The 17,703-nt window shown below is 34.4% G+C and overlaps 1 protein-coding gene across 1 annotated transcript; it reads left to right on the top strand.

Moving 5' to 3' along the window:
- The first annotated feature begins 10,652 nt into the window (after positions 1-10,652).
- LOC141429250 (cytosolic Fe-S cluster assembly factor Nubp2 homolog) lies at positions 10,653-17,645 on the top strand. The gene is made up of 4 exons (XM_074089528.1): positions 10,653-10,823; positions 10,949-11,219; positions 12,463-12,634; positions 13,532-17,645. The coding sequence occupies exons 1-4, from the start codon at positions 10,713-10,715 to the stop codon at positions 13,773-13,775; spliced, it is 798 nt and encodes a 265-aa protein (XP_073945629.1). The 5' UTR covers positions 10,653-10,712; the 3' UTR covers positions 13,776-17,645.
- The last annotated feature ends 58 nt before the right edge of the window (positions 17,646-17,703 follow it).

Consider the following 17,703-nt stretch of genomic DNA (forward strand, 5'->3'; position numbering starts at 1 on the left):
AACGAATTAGTGCAATTTTAGTAAAATTATTGAAGAATATAATTCGACTCAAACTGAAGAGCGTAAGCCTCAGATTGATGCGCGAAAATTTAATAAAAAACCTTATGTTGCTGTTGTTACATCACCGCCTTCTGCGAAAAATTGTTTGAAATGTGACGAAGTGGTCATTCGTTTTAAAGAATGCAGGAAATTCCTGGCATGATTTGCTTTAGATGCAAGAAAGCAAATACTACAGTTAAGTTTTGCACAAATTGCAACCCGGTGGTTGATAATGAACAACCTGGTATTTCTAATTCAAAAAACTAATTTGTCGACCTAAACCTGACATCCAACGCAAAGAATTTTCCGATTGGCTTGATTATTTAAAAACATTTTTTGATATTCATAGAGTTGCACCTATTTTATTTGTAAAGAACGACGACGTTCGTCCTTTTCTGAACTTCAAAGTTCGTGATCGCAACTTTGTAGGTTTATTGGATAGTGGAGCGAATGGTTGCGTTTTAGGCTCGAATAGTCATTTAAAATTTTTAGATTTGGGTTTCAAAATTAATACGGTTTCGAAAAGTGCTCGTACAGCTGATGGTTCTTCTCAAATATTATTGGTATGATGAACATTCCTGTCACTTGTGATGACAACACTCATACTGTCTCCTTTATGGTAATACCTTCTTTGGAACCACCAATAATATTAGGTTTTGACTTTTGGCGTAAATTTAATTTAGCAAAAGATTTATTTAAAAATATAACGTACGAACGTAGTAGCTCTACCCAATTTGCTCTGTCACTTCTGTTTCAGAACTTTCTTTCGAAGAAAAATAAACTAGATAAAATCATTAATAAATTTGAAAATATTTCTTATGAAAAGATGGGTTTAGGTCTTACTAATTTAACAGAACATAAAATTGTTACTGTAGGCGAACCAGTTAAACAACGTTATTGGCCGCTTAGTCCGGCAAAACAAAAAGCTTTGTATGATGAAGTAGATATTTTATTGAAGGAAAAATTATTCAACCTTCTAAGTCCCATGGTCTTCTCCTGTTTTAGGTGTAGATAAAAAAGATGGCACCACTCGTTTATGTTTAGATTCCGACGTTTAATTCTTTGACTGTTAAAGATGCTTATCCACTTCCTTATACGTCACGTATTTTGGATAGTTTGAGAGATGCTAAATTTATTTCAGCTATTGACTTATCTAAAGCTTTTCTCCAAATTCCATTAGAAAAATCATCTCGTGAAAAACTGCTTTTTTATTCCTGGTAAAGGACTTTTTGAATTTATTCGTATGCCGTTTGGTTTGACAAATGCTCCAGCTGAACTGCAGAGATTGGTAGATAAATTGTTTGCCCTGAATTTGACGGACAAATAATGGCTTATTTGGACGATTTAATTGCTATTTCAAAAGATTTTGACTCTCACTTGAAACTATTAGACATAATTTATGAAAATTGAAATCTGCTGGTTTAACAGTTAATCTTAAAAAATGTAAATTCTGTAAGGATGAACTACAATATCTTGGCTATGTTGTTGATGGTCGTGGTCTTCACACTGATCCTTCTAAGTTGGAAGTCATAAATAATTTTCCCGTTCCTAAAACCGTTAAAGATTTAAGAAGTTTTTTAGGCATGTGTTCCTATTATCGTAGATTTATTTCCGACTTTGCTTATATAGCGTCCCCTCTTACAAAATTGACTGGCGGTAGTAAAAATTCGAAAAAACCTCTTGAGTGGAATGAGTCTGCCGATATTGCGTTTAATAAATTAAAACAAATGTTAGTTCTTCCCCCGTTTTAGCTTGCCCTAATTTCGAAAACCTTTTTTTCTGCATTGTGATGCTAGTTCCGTTGGTATAGGTAGCGTTTTATGTCAAGAAGACGAACAACATGAACAACATCCAATAGCTTATTATTCTCGTGCTTTATCAAGATGTGAACAAAATTATAGTACAACTGAAAGAGAACTTTTATCTATTTTAGATTCAATAGAGCATTTTAGACCGTACATTGAAGGTATGAATTTCACTATAGTTACTGATCATGCTAGTCTCCAGTGGTTACTTAGGTTAACTAACCCGTCAGGTAGACTCGCGCGTTGGGCCGCTAGAATAGCGCAATTTTCATTTGATGTTGTACATAAAAAAGGTAGTTTACATACGGTTCCTGATACTTTGTCTAGACTTGAAATAAATGCAATAGATATTACTCTATAGAATATCCTGATGATGATATTATTGACCCTTGGTATAAAAAGATATTTGTTAATTGTCAAAAATTTCCTTTACGTCACAAAAGTTTCAAGGTAGAGAATAAAACTTTATATAAATATTGTAAAGCTAAATTTGATCCTAATTCTCGTTTAAATTGGAAAATAGTTATCCCTAAGGAACATGTTATAGAGACTCTTAGAAATAATCACGATGACTTAAATTCAGGACATTTAGGTATTCATAAAACTTTGAAAAAACTGAAGGTACACTATTATTGGTCTGGTATGTTTAAAGATGTTCGAAATTACATAAATTCTTGTGAGACTTGTAAAGCTTATAAACATTCAAACTCTCCTCCATTTGGTTTAATGGTTAATCCTAAAAAGGTGGATCAGCCTATGGTTATGTTGTCTTTAGATTTAATTGGAATTTTACCGAGAACATATTCAGGTCATAGATTCATTTTATCAGTGGTCGATGTTTTCACTAAGTATGTCTGGATGTTTCCTTTAGTTAATGCTACTACGAAATCAATTTGTAAATTTCTTGAAAAAGAGATATTCTTAAAATTGGCTCTCCTAAAATTTTGATATGTGATAACGGTTCCCAGCTAACTTCAAAAGATTTTGTTGACTTTCTTAAAAAATATAATATTACTAAAATATTTTATAATAGTCTCTACACCCCTCAAAATAATGTTATAGAGAGATTTAATAAGACTCTAGAATCCTGTATCTCTTGTTTTGTAAAAGACGATCATAGAACTGGTCAAAATTTTTACCCCATGTTCAATTAGCTTTAAATTGTAGCGAAAACTTAGCTACGGAGTTTACTCCTAATTTTCTGATGTTTGGTAGAGAAGTCATTGTCGATGCTGCTCTACATAGAGTAAGCAGTTCTATTAATTTAGATGAAATTCAAATTGGCAACCGTCAATCTTACGCCGAATCTTTAAATAATCTTAGTACTATTTTTGAAAAGGTTACTAGTAGTTTGTTAAAAGCTTATAAAAAGAATGCTGCCATTTATAATAAGGGTAGAAAGTTTGTTTCATATAATGTAGGTGACATAGTTTGGAGACGTAATTTTGTTCAATCCAATGCGTATAACTATTTTTCTGCTAAACTTGCTCCAAAGTTCGTTAAATCCGAAATAACTGAAAAAGTTTCTAATAACGTTTATGTTTTAAAAGATTTAAGTAAGGGTTCAACTGGTCGTTACCATGTTAAGGACATCATTAAAATTTAACTTTGTTCTTTAAGCTTCTATAGCTTTTAGTTTTTGGTGTATTGTATTTACCTACACTTTGATATTTTTTGTTTGCTAAACAGACATGGCAAAAATTGTTGATGAAAGGGAAAGTCATTTTTTATGAGTTGGAATGTCTTAGTTTGAAGTCGATACTCTTTTTTGACTTATTATTCTTTCGCTCTTTGCGTAGTTTATCTTAATTTTTATATAAAAAAAATAGAACGCTCAACTTTCTTGTTGGCTGCCTTTTGTTTGGAAGCGTGTTAATTTTTGAAAATTTATCCAATTTTGTCTCTTGTTTTGTAACTGGGTTTAGTTTATGAGGTTTTATATGGTAGTGTGTTAGGTATGTATGAATAAATGCCTCTTGAAAGGATGTATGATAGGTAAAACTAATTTCCAATTGCTGAAGAAGATTTCAAAATATTTAATTTTGGCTCTTTCGTCTTTGTATTTTTGATACGTGAATAGTAGTTCTGTTTAGAAAGAACACTTTTTCTTCTAACTCATAAAATCTTAAACTAATTTGTATATTTTGTAGATTTGTGTATTTTTCTTCAAGTTTTGAGTAGTAGATACTTTGCTCTACTATAAAAAACTTTGAACTTAGATATTTTTGGTTCAATTTTCTTCACACATATTTTGGTTTTAAAATTTAAATTTAACATTTTGGTTAAATAATTTTAGAATTTGCATGCTGTAGTTATTAAGTATCCTATTGGGAGTTCATGGATTAGACTAGCACGCGTGCACATTCCTTGTTGTGACTTTTGGATTTGACTATAGGATTTTGTTTCCTCTTTCTTAGATTTTGCTATCCACTTCTGTGCCCGGAAAGTCAGTGGAGTTGTGCCGACCACAGTTAAGTGTGATAATTTTTCCCTTGACACGTCTCCATATTGTAGAGCGTGCAAGTCTTTTTGGATACTCATGCCTGGGAGTCTGGTGGTGTTGCGCCAGTCATGATGTTTTTCCTTTTAGAAACCTTCTGTGTCCGGAAAGTCAGTGGGGTTGTGCCGACCACAGTATGGTATTTTTTTCTTGGTTTCGTCTCTATTGTAGAGCGCCCAAGATTTTGTTACTCATGCCTGGAAGTCTGGTGGTGTTGTGCCAGTCATGATGTTTTTTCCTTTTTAGAACACGTCTGTGTCCGGAAAGTCAGTGGGGTTGTGCCGACCACAGTACGGTGTATTTTTCTGTAGTTACGACTCTATCATAGAGCGTTCAAGCTTATTTTGGTACCCATGTTTGTAAGGATACTGTTGAGGTAAACATGGAGTTATCGTACTTCGTAGCGTTTTAGTCAGTGGCTGATTTGCCTACTGAATTTCAGTCTACTTATTTAAACTTTTGTTAGAAATATTACTTGTCTATCTTGAGTCAGCGGCGAAGGTGCCCAGCTGATCTCTTGGTCTTTTTTGACGGGTTATGCAAGTAAGATTTTGAGTTTCAATTAGCTATTGGGATTTACTTTTGAGAAAATTATTTGACTAAGCTTGAGTCAGCGGCGTAGGTGCCTAGCTGATCTCTTGTACTTTGAGACATGCTTGTCAAGTAAGTTTTTGTTTAGATTTTCGGACGTTTATCTTAACCATTAAATAATTTTCGAATAGTTTAGAGTCAGCGGCGAATGTGCCTAGCTGAACTTTGGTCCTTGGTGACAGGCTATTTCAGAGAGTTTTGTTTAAGTTTTTTGATAATTTTACTTGTTTAGCTTCGAGTCAGTGGCGAAGGGGCCTAACTGATCTTGTTATCCTTAGCGGTGGGGTAAGCAAGTAACATTATGTAGAGTTTCTATGAAAGTAGAGTTTAAGTAATTAGCAGTAATTGTTAGACTTAATGTTTTGAATAATTGTTTATTCTTTCTCTTATTTAATTATTTCTACTGTTTTTACCGTAGGCCTTGATGCATCTGTTTTCAGCGTCGGTCACGCGAATTCAGGTGATGCCGAGGTAGAGCAGTGACTTGGTATCTTTGACCGGGATTCCTTTTCTTATTTTGAGATAGTTAAGTTAAAACTTTTGAGCTTATGTTGTGTGTGATATTGGACATAGAGTTCAATCTTTATAATTAATAGCTTTCACTTTTGGAAGATTTGATGATAGAGTTTGAAGTTTGCAATGTTGCATGCTTTGAATTTAGGTTTGGAGCTTTGATTTTGTTTCAGAAACATCTGCTTGAGGTTTTCCCAGCCTTATTAATTTTTCTTATCAATGTAGAGTCTTAAATTAAAACTTTGTTTTCTTTGAAACCTTTGATAGAGCTTTAGTGCTTTATTTTTTTTCGGGAAAGGGTGAATTGTAGTGTTGTATTCCCAACTCTACAACCAAGTTGGATCGTTTTGACAGTTTATTTAACAAAATTATTACTTTAGGGTAGTTTCAACCGCACCTGTCACAAATTATTAAATAATTGAGGTAGGTGTTGATTTTCATTGGTTTAGAGGAGTTTTAAGAGGCTGAAAAGGCTTGATTCCATGGTCAGTAGTTTTGTTGGAGTAATTAAAAAAATATTTTTCACTTTCCTTTCATCTCACCATCCATCAAGATGGCTTGAATTTGAATTTTTATTAATCTGGTGAAATCCAGGCGTGTTTTGGTTAGAAATGGCCTAGAGCCCTATATTTTATTTCACCATAGTGTGAACTATTTCAAGATGATTTAATTTCGGAAAAACGGTGAGTTTTTACCATTTATTTGATTTTTCAACCTTTTGATATTTCGTTTTTTCAAGTTTTAACTTGTGGCTTTATTGTTCTAGCCGCGAGGCGTTTTTTTTTATTATATATATAAACAAATACCCATTCCTTTCTTTTGGGATCTATTTTTGCGCATCGGCATCGCATTTCGGCATGCTGGATGAAGATTTATAAATTGAAAAGCACGAGGTGTCGGCCGCCATGAGGACCCCGCCCGTGACGCTTCGAATTTTTGTATTTGTTTTTGACTTTATTTTGCGTCCATAAACGGTCAGTGAAAACTTTATTTTAACGCAAGATGCACCAACGTCAGATAATTGAAGAACTATAAAATTTTGAATTTGGAAGTGTAATTCCACATGCCCTTCTGGCTTGCTACTTTAATACTTTTTTTGAAATTAGAAGGCAAATGCTTAATGCCGTATTATTTTGGTTGTAATTTAATTTTTAAGAGTTAAAATTGTGTAATTAGCTCATAGCTATTATTTAAGTTATTTTTTTGGCTAAAGAGTCCATTAACCAAGTACGACGAAATCAGACGAGAACTGGGAGCCTCTATCAGGTGAGACCGAGTTTTTATTGCAACGTCTGAGTCCCCGGCTTGGGTTAAAAAAGTCCAAATTTCCTCTATCTGCTGAGTTTTGGCTGTTTTATTTTCTTTAAAATAGCCTGGCGTCCGAACTTTTATTATTGTGTAATATACTACAATACCGCATAAATTTTTTTTTCTTTTTTAAAAAAAAAACATGACAAACTACCATTGCATTATTGATGTTGAAAATACAGTTTTTTTTTAATTCTTGCTCCGTTATTCCACTTCTCAGCTAAACTAAGACGCCACCATATCCTATCGAGCTTACTATATCATGCTCAATTAAATAGTGAGTCAACAGTATAACTTATACTTAAAGCTAAGCATAACAATTAAAATACCTATACCTAGCTAGCTACCTACCTTAAACATTGTTAATCACAGCCAATGTCCTCAATATAATTAATAAAACAAACAGATACCTATTACATATTTATATAACTGTGAAAGCATACAAAGCTGATTATAAGCATACACTTCCTTTTCGATATGGTCATAATCAACTCTATGGTACAGTCAATGTCATAAATAAGTGATAACTTTAATACCTTGTCACTTTAACATCATGTTTGAAAAGTCATACAAAATTGTGTAATGACTGAAAGTGACAAGGTACAGAAATGATCACTTATTTATGATGTTGACTGTACAAGCTGGACATGTACTGAATCACCAAGTTTTGCAAGCAAGATGCCCAAATTATATATTCTGTACTTGTAAAATGTGGGCCAAACTTGTCATACATACAAAGTACTGTGGAAATTTGCATACAGAGCATGTAGTGACATTGTAGCTACACTTTATATTCACAGTGTGTGTGAAGTTAATGGGCCAAGTCACAATTGAGAGGATCATCATTTTGCAAAGGTAATTGCACAGCATCTGCATATTGCCGCAGTATTTTTATTATTATTATAGAAACACCTTTAATGTTGTGTATTTAATGTGTGGTAATTAATAAATGACAAATAAATTACTAGTGTGAAGTTCTGATCCTATATTTAACCCCACTCGGGTAAACATTAAAGTTTTTTTTTTCACTGTCGGCACTTTTTTTATTTAATATTTGAATGAGACTTAAGTACCACAAATATGACTGTCAGCTTTATCATAAACTACGGTAAAATAGATCAAGCTCTTCTTCATAAGGATCTATTCTCTGGGGAGGTACTATTAACTAATGGTGTGTTAAATTACTTTATAATTAATGTTTAACTTTTTAAAATTGAAACAACAGATGCAAAAACACATAGGTCACTGATTCTCAAAAGCTTATCTAATCTACCAGTTAGTAGTGCTATTAATTTATCATCATTGTGATTTTCCTTCTCGCATGTACTTTTGATTGATTAATAAAATTCATTTCAATTCATTTCAAAATTCATTTCATTTCATTTCATTTCATTTCATTTCATTTCATTTCATTTGTGATTATAAATCACAACAAGGTAGGTAATAAGGAGGTAATTGATTTAAATTTAAAAAAATCTTTCACTATTAAAAGGAAATTACCTTTTCCCTAAATTACCTATACACTAATTTAAAAAAAAAGTTCTTACAGGATGCAGTCTATGTTGCAGGAAACAACAATATTATCATAAATTACAATTACAATTGCTAACTGGAACTAACAATTTAATTCCTATTGATTTTTAATAAATTTCAATTTTCAGACTTCTAAAGATTTTTGTTTGTAATAACAAATAAGTCAATACAAAACATTGCAGTACCTGTGAAACGCAATGGTTTGCATAGAGCTACCATTGACTAGACCTACCTACCTAAAATTTCTGTCAAATAGTTGGTGTCCCCTGGCAATATTAGTAAATTATACTCAGTCTTCATTTTTTTTTAATCTCCTAGCCAAAAGATACTCCATATAAAATCTAAATAACTGAATATCTACTAGGTGGAGATCCACAATAACTTCAAATACTGGCTGGCTTTCATCTAGGTATCTATGTTCTTCTGTTTTGGCATTTTGTTTCTAAATTCGAATTAAGTTTTCTTCCATCTTCACAAAACCTGGTAAAATAGGCAGTTATTTTAGAAATAATAGGTAAATTATAACTTAACTTATAACAAGTGAAAACCAATACATTCCATTTATTTGTTATTCAACTAATTGTGCAAATAATGCTACGTAAATTAGTCAGAGTAATTTCCCGGGATCCGATCAAAATAACGCAATAGAACAAGAATTTATGACGGACAAAATTGGAATAACGTACAAAGCAAACATTTGCAAGGAGAATATTGAGAAGGGTACGAGAATATTTCTTGGTTTATAAAGTCATCTTGCGATCGCCCTCCATCAGGGTTTAACGAGGGGTGGGTCGGGCGGGAGTCGCCCGATACTACGAGACCCGCATTTACGCCGCTCGCACCACAGGGCATGTTTACCACTCCATGCCGAATTTTACGCTCATCATTAACAACTATTTAAATACAACATTACCTGAGAACAACGTCACAACGTCGACCGCCGCGAGCCAAAGTCGAGAACAAAATCCTTGCACAACCACAAAATTAACTCAAAAGCTACGCAAAGGAAATACACTTGCACGCGCGAAACACCATCTACTCTATCGAAAATGAACACAGAAAACAATATCACAAACAAATTATGTCATAAAACGTCCAATAATCTTGTGTGTATTGAGCAAAAGAATTCATTTCCTAATACCGGTTCGCAATCTACACAGCCACCGCTACAAAAATCTTTACAAAACTGAGGAATTTTTGATTTCGCCACCGATCGCGGCCGCGGCGCCACAGTCGACGCGCAAGCGCTGTCATGTCAAAAGTAGGGCCGGCCGACTGAGCTGAACAAAAGGTCTACCCATTTTTTTTACAGTATATTTATCGTACCAGACAACTAACGTTTAATGTTTAATCCTTTCAATCAGCAGTGCCATTTTATTGCTTGACGTCTAGGCAAAGTACTTAATGCGTACAATGGAGCGCAACATTTTTACTTACATGAACTAAAAGAATTTCTTTGCTCACCCGCGAACTTATGATATGTCGTTAAGTTTATGCAATTATGCAAAATATGTGTGTTCATACAGTTCCTCCGCCTCCACACTGTAAGAACACACAAACCCATCTATCACCACCACCACCACACTACACTGACACGTTTCTAACTCAACCAGAGCTCATCTTCAGAGCAACACAACCGTACACCATGCTACCAGATGCTAGACTCGGATCAATTTAACTATCATAATCATAAGGTCGCAAGTGAGCAAACAAATTATTTTAGTTCATTGATATGGACCTTCGCAAAGTAACGCCTGATTCAATAAATTGCTTGTTTAGGTACATATTACACTTTGTCACAGAATGTATACTTTGTGAAGTAGCAAGTGCAGGTGAGAAGTGATTACTGATTAGTTAACATGTTTTTACGATAAGTGTTAATGAAATCGTTTACACGTTGCTTTGTTTTGTGCAGGTGCAGTGTAGAGCAAAAATTTTACCTTTCGCATCCGTCCGTACTATGCACTTAACAAGCAGATCCTGTTTACAGAGTTAGGTAGGACGATACTGCGATTGCGAGTACGGGGAGTAGTACGAGGGTGTGCGGGGGCAACTAATTAACAGGCAAAAATAGACCGAACGTCTATTTACTTTACTTCGCACTTGCACTTGCCACTTAACTAACAGCGTGACCGGTGACCGTTTATACGTTGTTTTTACTAATCATTTTACACCTGCACTTCTCACGCACTTGCTACTTCACAAAGTTTAAACAAGCCTTTACTCAGAAACGTTCCAGTGAAATGCTTGGTTTCAACAACCAAATCCATGCTTGCCGATTTCGAACTGTCATTAAATTGTAAAACGCCTTCCCAACTTACTTGTCTTGTCATTGTCACTTTTGTTGTGGTGTATGGGGTGTATGTGTTGACTTTTTTACGACATTCTGGAATTATATTCTTATTTATTATTTCTCTTTGAAGATGTTGGACGACGTCAAACGCGTTATACTGGTACTATCAGGAAAAGGAGGTGTAGGAAAGTCAACAGTCAGCACTCAACTAGCTTTAACATTGAAGGAAAGAGGTTATAAAGTGAGTACTTTAACCCATTTAACTTGAACTTATCTTTTCTTGCAGTTTTACTTGATTTTATTATTTTAAGGCTTTCATTTATCTGATTCATTATGTGTTTAAATATTTGTATGTTATTGTGTCAGGTTGGTCTTCTGGATATAGATCTATGCGGTCCCAGTGTGCCGTATCTACTCAACTTAGAAGACCAAAACGTGCACCAGGGGCCTCAAGGATGGGTCCCCGTGTACACTGATGCAGATCAAAAGCTTGGTGTCATGTCTATAGGCTTTTTGCTGAGTTCACGGAATGATGCAGTGGTGTGGAGAGGCCCTAAAAAAACATCAATGATTAAGCAGTTTTTGGAGGATGTGTATTGGCAAGAACTTGATTATTTGGTGATAGATACACCTCCGGGTACGAAATAATTACATGTTATGTACTTGAATTATTCTAAATCGGAACCTACTGATGTTACGAATAGGGTTACCACCCGTACTCTAAAATAGAGTATTGTCCTCTTTTTCATGTAGGCGTACTTTATAATCTACGACACCAATAAAGTACGCTAAAATACTCTATTTACGTAAAACTTATTCTTACTGGCTCGTTACTGGTTATGAGTACTTATGAGACTAAATAAACTGGTATCCACTTTTAAGGAGAAATAACAAATACTCTTTTTTTATTCTGTGTACTTTATTTTTGTCCTTCTAAAATGAAAAAATACTTTATTCGCCCTAAAAAAAGGTGGCAACCCTAGTTACGAATGTTATCATATTGGTCATTTTTGCAAAAAGATGTCCAATTTTGTAAAATTGTTTTTTACTATCTTAACGGCTAATTTGAGAGTTGGTAACAGTCAAAACACAAAATGTTTTTCAAATATTTTTTATCTGATAAAAGTATGATTTTCAAATAGGTAACTTATTTTATTGTGATAAGAGCTATTTTAAAATCAACTGGTCTTAATCTTGTTTGAAATCCTTAGTCATCTTTTAAAAAAGTGTGTTTGGCGTTTTTCTTAATTTTAATATTGAATAAAGATTTTACTGTTAGTAAAAGAAGGGGCACCTTAGAGACAAAAACTAGAAATGTCTTAGGCAAAATAATGTGCTCAAAGGATTTAGCATAAATAGTGAGGAATAGTTGAATTGGTGATTGTCAATTGTTTGTCGCCTCATTACTAGTAATCACTCCAACTTTTAGCCCTCTATCTTGAACTGTCACAGAGATAATGTCAAAAATGTGTTTCCTTAAAAAAAAATTCAAACTCGTTTTTTTCCTAATCCATAGCAGCTAAAGCATTAAAACAAAATCACAGTTACATAGTTTTTGTGGGAGTATACCCTACAATGTTATTAATATTTTATATGTGAAAAATAAAAGTAAAAATAACAATTTTTTTTATTAACTTTTTTGAGGTTGTACAACTATAAAAAAAAAAACATATAAATTGCAAATAGTATTAGCTACTACCATACGAAAAATCAATCGATTATAATGAAATGCAACATACTGAAAAAAATAAAAAGCAGGCTAAGAAAGGCCTTAGCCTGCTAAACCCTTTCTGGTAATGGGTGATTATCATATCGCCCATGGTGAGAACATTTAAAGTAGATGAAGGGTCTGAAACTAGTTTTTTTAATTTTTATTAAAGGGACATCAGATGAGCATATAACAGTAATGGAGAACTTGCGTCAAGTGCCACAGTGCTCGGCTATCCTGGTGACAACTCCACAGCAAGTAGCTATTGAGGATGTACGCAAAGAGATCACATTCTGTAGAAAGACTGGGATACCGATCATGGGCATTATTGAAAATATGAGCGGGTAAGTTCAAAAATTTACCTACATTTTTTTAATGTCCAACTGATCATTCAGTTCTGGCCCTCTACTCCGAAAATAGATAATCGAAATTCGTATTGTACCATCCCTCTCATTCGTGCATTAAATAGTATAAGTGCCAGAAGGACGGAACAACACAAACTCGATTTACGAATTTCGTAGTAGCCCCCGCTGGTGAGTTTCATTATTTATTGCCAACCATTCCAGGTTTAAAACTCACCCTGTTTTTTTTTTCATTAGTAGAACCAGGATGGACAACTTGTTTATAGGGTTCCGGAGCCAAAATGGCAAAAACGGAACCCTTATAGTTTCGCCATGTCTGTCTGTCTGTCTGTCCGTCCGCGGCTTTGCTCAGGGACTATCAATGCTAGAAAGCTGTAATTTTGCACGGATATATATGTAAACTATGCCAACAAAATGGTACAATTAAAAATTCAAAAGTAATTTTTTTTTAGGGTACCTCCCATAGATGTAAAGTGGGGGTGATTTTTTTTTCTCATCCAACCCTATAGTGTGGGTATCGCGGGATAGGTCTTTTAAAACCATTTTTCGATTCAGTGATTTGTTTGCGAAATATTCAATTTTAAATTGCAAATTTTCATAATAATCGAGCGTCCACCCCCCCCTAAAATCTAAACCGGTGAGTGGAAAAATTTGAAAAAAATCAGGATGGTAGTAAGTATATCAAACTCTCAAGGAAAACTATAACGGCTAAGTTTGCTTGAGAATTATTAGTAGTTTATGAGTAAATAGCAGCCTAAGGTATAAAATATACCATATGTTCATTTCCGACCATTATCAATGTATTTAATAATAAGTAAATATCCATCTATAACTAGTTAAACAGTCACACCACTAAAACATGATCAAATTATTTTTCAGCTTTGAATGTCCAACATGCAGTGAGTGCACCAATATATTCTCCAGTGGCGGCGGCAAATCTCTGGCCGAATACGCCAAGATACCGTTCTTGGGCAGCGTGCCCATTGACCCACGCGTGGGCAAGCTGGCTGGGCAAGGTCTTGCTGCTGTTAAAGAACTGCCCGAATCAAATACAAGCAAAGTTTTCAGTGAGTTAGTCAGGTTACTAGCTGATAATGATAATAATAGTAACGGAAGTTTGTAGCACTATTTTTTGTAGGGAGATATACCTAGTGCCATCCACGAAGACGTGTGATTTTGTCAAAATGAGACATTAATGACATTGTATAAGAACCACGGCACGCGCCATCTTGAATGACTCTACCTATACAGTGTAAGAGTAAGATTTGTTGACACATAACAAGTGATTGGACTTTATTCCTTCAATAACATTATTTGATTGCAAATAGAAAGGTATAGTTACTGCATTTATGTCTTCTTCTTGTTTTTATTGAAAAGGAAATTAAAGAATCATGCCTAATTATCCTAGAATAGTTAAGAAAAAATACTATTATTCAAACTAAACCATTTGTGCAGCCGTTCAAACTGTTAAACTGGGAAATATTATTAGGCTCCTAATTTGAGCATGTGCCTTTATTTTGGGTCATACACAAACCCCTGATACACTCTTATGGCTACACAAATAGGGTGGTATTAGATGCGCTTTGTCTTAAATATCAGATACTCGTATTATTTTGGGGCGACTGATGTATGGTTAGTAAATAGTAGAAACGAGCCTCCTACAACTGTTTGGCGCTGAGGTAGCCGAATATTCGGCAACGCCGATCGTTTATTTCGGCAAGCTCGGGGGCAATCGGGTTCGTACCTATATCACTAGTAAATAGTGCTCAAAAACAAGTTACATAGTTATTTAATACTAGCTTATGCCCGCGACTACGTCTGCGCGGATCTAGGTTATCGCGCGGTGGCGCCCTCTACCGGAATAAAAGGTATCCTATGTTGATCCTTGGGGTTCAAACTACCTATGTACCAAATTTCATCAAAATCGGTTCAGTGGTTTCGACGTGAAAGGGTAACAGACAGACAGACAGACTAGTTTTATAATATTAGTAGAGATATACAAGTTATATATGTTATCACTACGAGCATTTATCCCCTTAGAGACTATAAGGCGACTCGACTCTGTCAACTAGTCAGTGATTTGTCCCTGATATGTTTCCCAACAACTTTGTTTACCGTCAGTTTCGACCAAAAACTAGAACTGAAGAGACAGCTGACATTTAAAAGAAAACAGCTTCGATTTACGGCATCATGTCCTGTTGTGCCGTTAAATGGTGAGAAGACAATAGTCCAAATTGTAGTGTAACAACAATCAATATTACTTTTCGTAAAATATTTACAAAAATTTGATTAGTATGCAACGCGGGTCAAGTTATATTTGACAGGCAGTCACATGTGCAGTTTTACTGTTTTTTCTCTTACTGCAAACATCTATGTCTATCTCTCGTTATCGTAATTATCCTCGTGCCGCCAATGACTAGTGCGGTACGTTGCATTTGTTTTACCTTTCAATAGGAATTACCTTTAATGACTGTATGTGTTTTGATTGCGCTTACTTAGATGTTTGATTTTTTTCACAGCTTCAAGTGACTGTAGACCCTGAGTATATGGTTTTCATTTCAACTTGATACCTCAACGCGTTCCCGAAGTAAATGGTCTGTCTTGACAGACAGATGGACGGACGGATAGATGGACAACAAAATAGTCCTATCTGGGTTCCATTTTTTCTTTTTAAGGTACGGAACTCAAAAAATGCAAAACCTTTTATCGATATCGATAGAAAGCATAGTCATTACATTGGGCGCCCTAGCGATCAGTGCCCTATTTCACAAAGCTACAAGTTACAATTTTCACCGCTTGTAAATTGTAACTTGTAGCTTCGTGAAATGGGCCACAGGTTCGAAATACATCGTAGTACTTCGGAGCGATCGCAACTACCTCCGCACCGCACCTAGTTGACAGAATTGTTTTCTTTTAAATTCGCACGTATTCAGTCTCCAGGGGTAAGTGCTCGTAGATGTATCATAAACAATCGCAAGGAAATCGCAGTGTTCCATGCTAAAATAAAATAGCTTTTTATTTTAACGTCATTGGTTAAGTGTAAATGTTATTATTACTAATTATCATACAGTTAATAAGAGCGCATTCCTATAATTTTTAATCAATTTGTTGTTGCTAAATAAAACATTGTTTTTAAATAAACGACATTTATTCGACTAAGTCTAATATTGTATACAAATATCATATATATTATAAGATGTATCTATTAACCCTATGCCGGATTTGTTGTATATTTTCAATATAACACATAAAAATCGTACAAAATGTATCAATACCCTGTTTTTATATTTAATTTGGTTTTTCAAATATAGACTAAATATTGTTGAAGTTTTATTTTCTACTTTATTTAAATCTTCCTGTAAATTATGACATGAAAAATCCATTTAGGTACTTACAGTTAAAGATATCTTTATACTTTCGTACCTTGTCACTGTATGCGTAAGTTACAGTGACAAGGTGTTAAAATCTTTGACCTCGAGTAAACTTACATTGAATGAAAATTAAAGGTACCTAGTAGGGATGAGAGACTAATGAAGAATGAATGTGTATGACACGATTTTATTTTCGAGGAAAAAAAAGTAAAAAAATGTCTCCTATTTTCGATAAAACCGAAACCAATGTAGTTTTTTTCCTTATCCTAATAAACATTTAAAATATTTATGTATGTCCTTAATGCTATGAAATTTAGAAAACCTTATATTTAAGCTCGGCAAGTCAGCTGGCCATTTTGTAATTGACTTGAACAAAAGAGATTCTATTTTTCATGCATGTTCAGTTCAGAGAACATTGTTGTCCGATTTCGTAAATTCCTTAGGCATTAATAGACAGACCACTGTAGCCGAAACGTCGAGGTAATTTAGCAATATGAAAGACATCGAGTGCGACATGTCAAGGGACAAAGTCGCAGAGGCTACGTGAATGTTGGGCGATTTGTGTCCGCGAGATGGCCCCTAGTCAAAAATGAGGCTCAAATTAACTTATCAGTAGCTACTTATCCGCTTAATTGACCGAGTATAACATCTTCATTTTGCTATTCGAAAAGGTAACGTGTTAACGCATTCAGTGCCACCGACGCACATATGCGTTTTCGGAACTTAGCCCAGTGCCGCTGTCATAATTATTCATACATTTTAAACGCACACGTGCGTCGGTGGCACCTGTGGAAGTCAGGTGGTAGCGAATGCGTTAATGAATGTACCTACTTGCAAACTGGTCAACCTTTTCATTCAGCCACTTTACTTTGGGAACTTTTGACATATTATTATGTACTATTGTAAAACTTAAACAATTATATCTTAAAATAAAGTAAAATATTATATAGGTAAATAATAAAATTGGCAGTTGATTTGAAATCAACAACATAGAAATAAAATTAAAAAAAAAATACTCTCAAAACGTCTCGAAGAGATCTTTTAAGGGATTAACCCTGGAAAGGTTTAACTCAGTTAATCAGTTAATTGACTACTAAATAGCTTGATCTACACGATACAGCATGATAAAAGGGCAGCGGTACAGATAATATACATTCAAAAACTCACTTAAAAAATTGAAAACCCCCGCCACTGTAATTTCAAACTTCAATATAATGTAGATTATTAATGACACTTATAAATTATAGCTATGAACCATCTCGATGAAATTAAACCAGCTTTCGATTTAAAAAATCGATCCGTCCGTTTGGGAGCTATGCTGCTATAGATGTACACACACGTAAATTTTATAACACCCCTTTTTTCGCGTCGAAACCACGACTTCCAAAGATTAAATAAAAGCTTACAAAAATGCAAGAACACTTTCACGCCGAGGCTTGTATAGTGCTTTTCTCAAACATGCACTTAAAGAAATAAAAACTCCTAGAAATCAGTTTTATTCGTAAGACAACTAAAATTGTACCAGACTCAAATTATAACTGCCTCAAATAACTAAGTGTTTATTTCATTCTAACATGATTTTTTAAAACGTTAAAATAATCCCAATAAAATCAAATTGCAATGGAAACTTACCAGCAAAAAATGGCTAAAGCCCAAGTCCAGTCAATCAAAAAAAAAGAC

Source organism: Choristoneura fumiferana, chromosome 6 (genome assembly GCF_025370935.1).
Source record: "Choristoneura fumiferana chromosome 6, NRCan_CFum_1, whole genome shotgun sequence".
NCBI lineage: Eukaryota > Metazoa > Arthropoda > Insecta > Lepidoptera > Tortricidae > Choristoneura > Choristoneura fumiferana.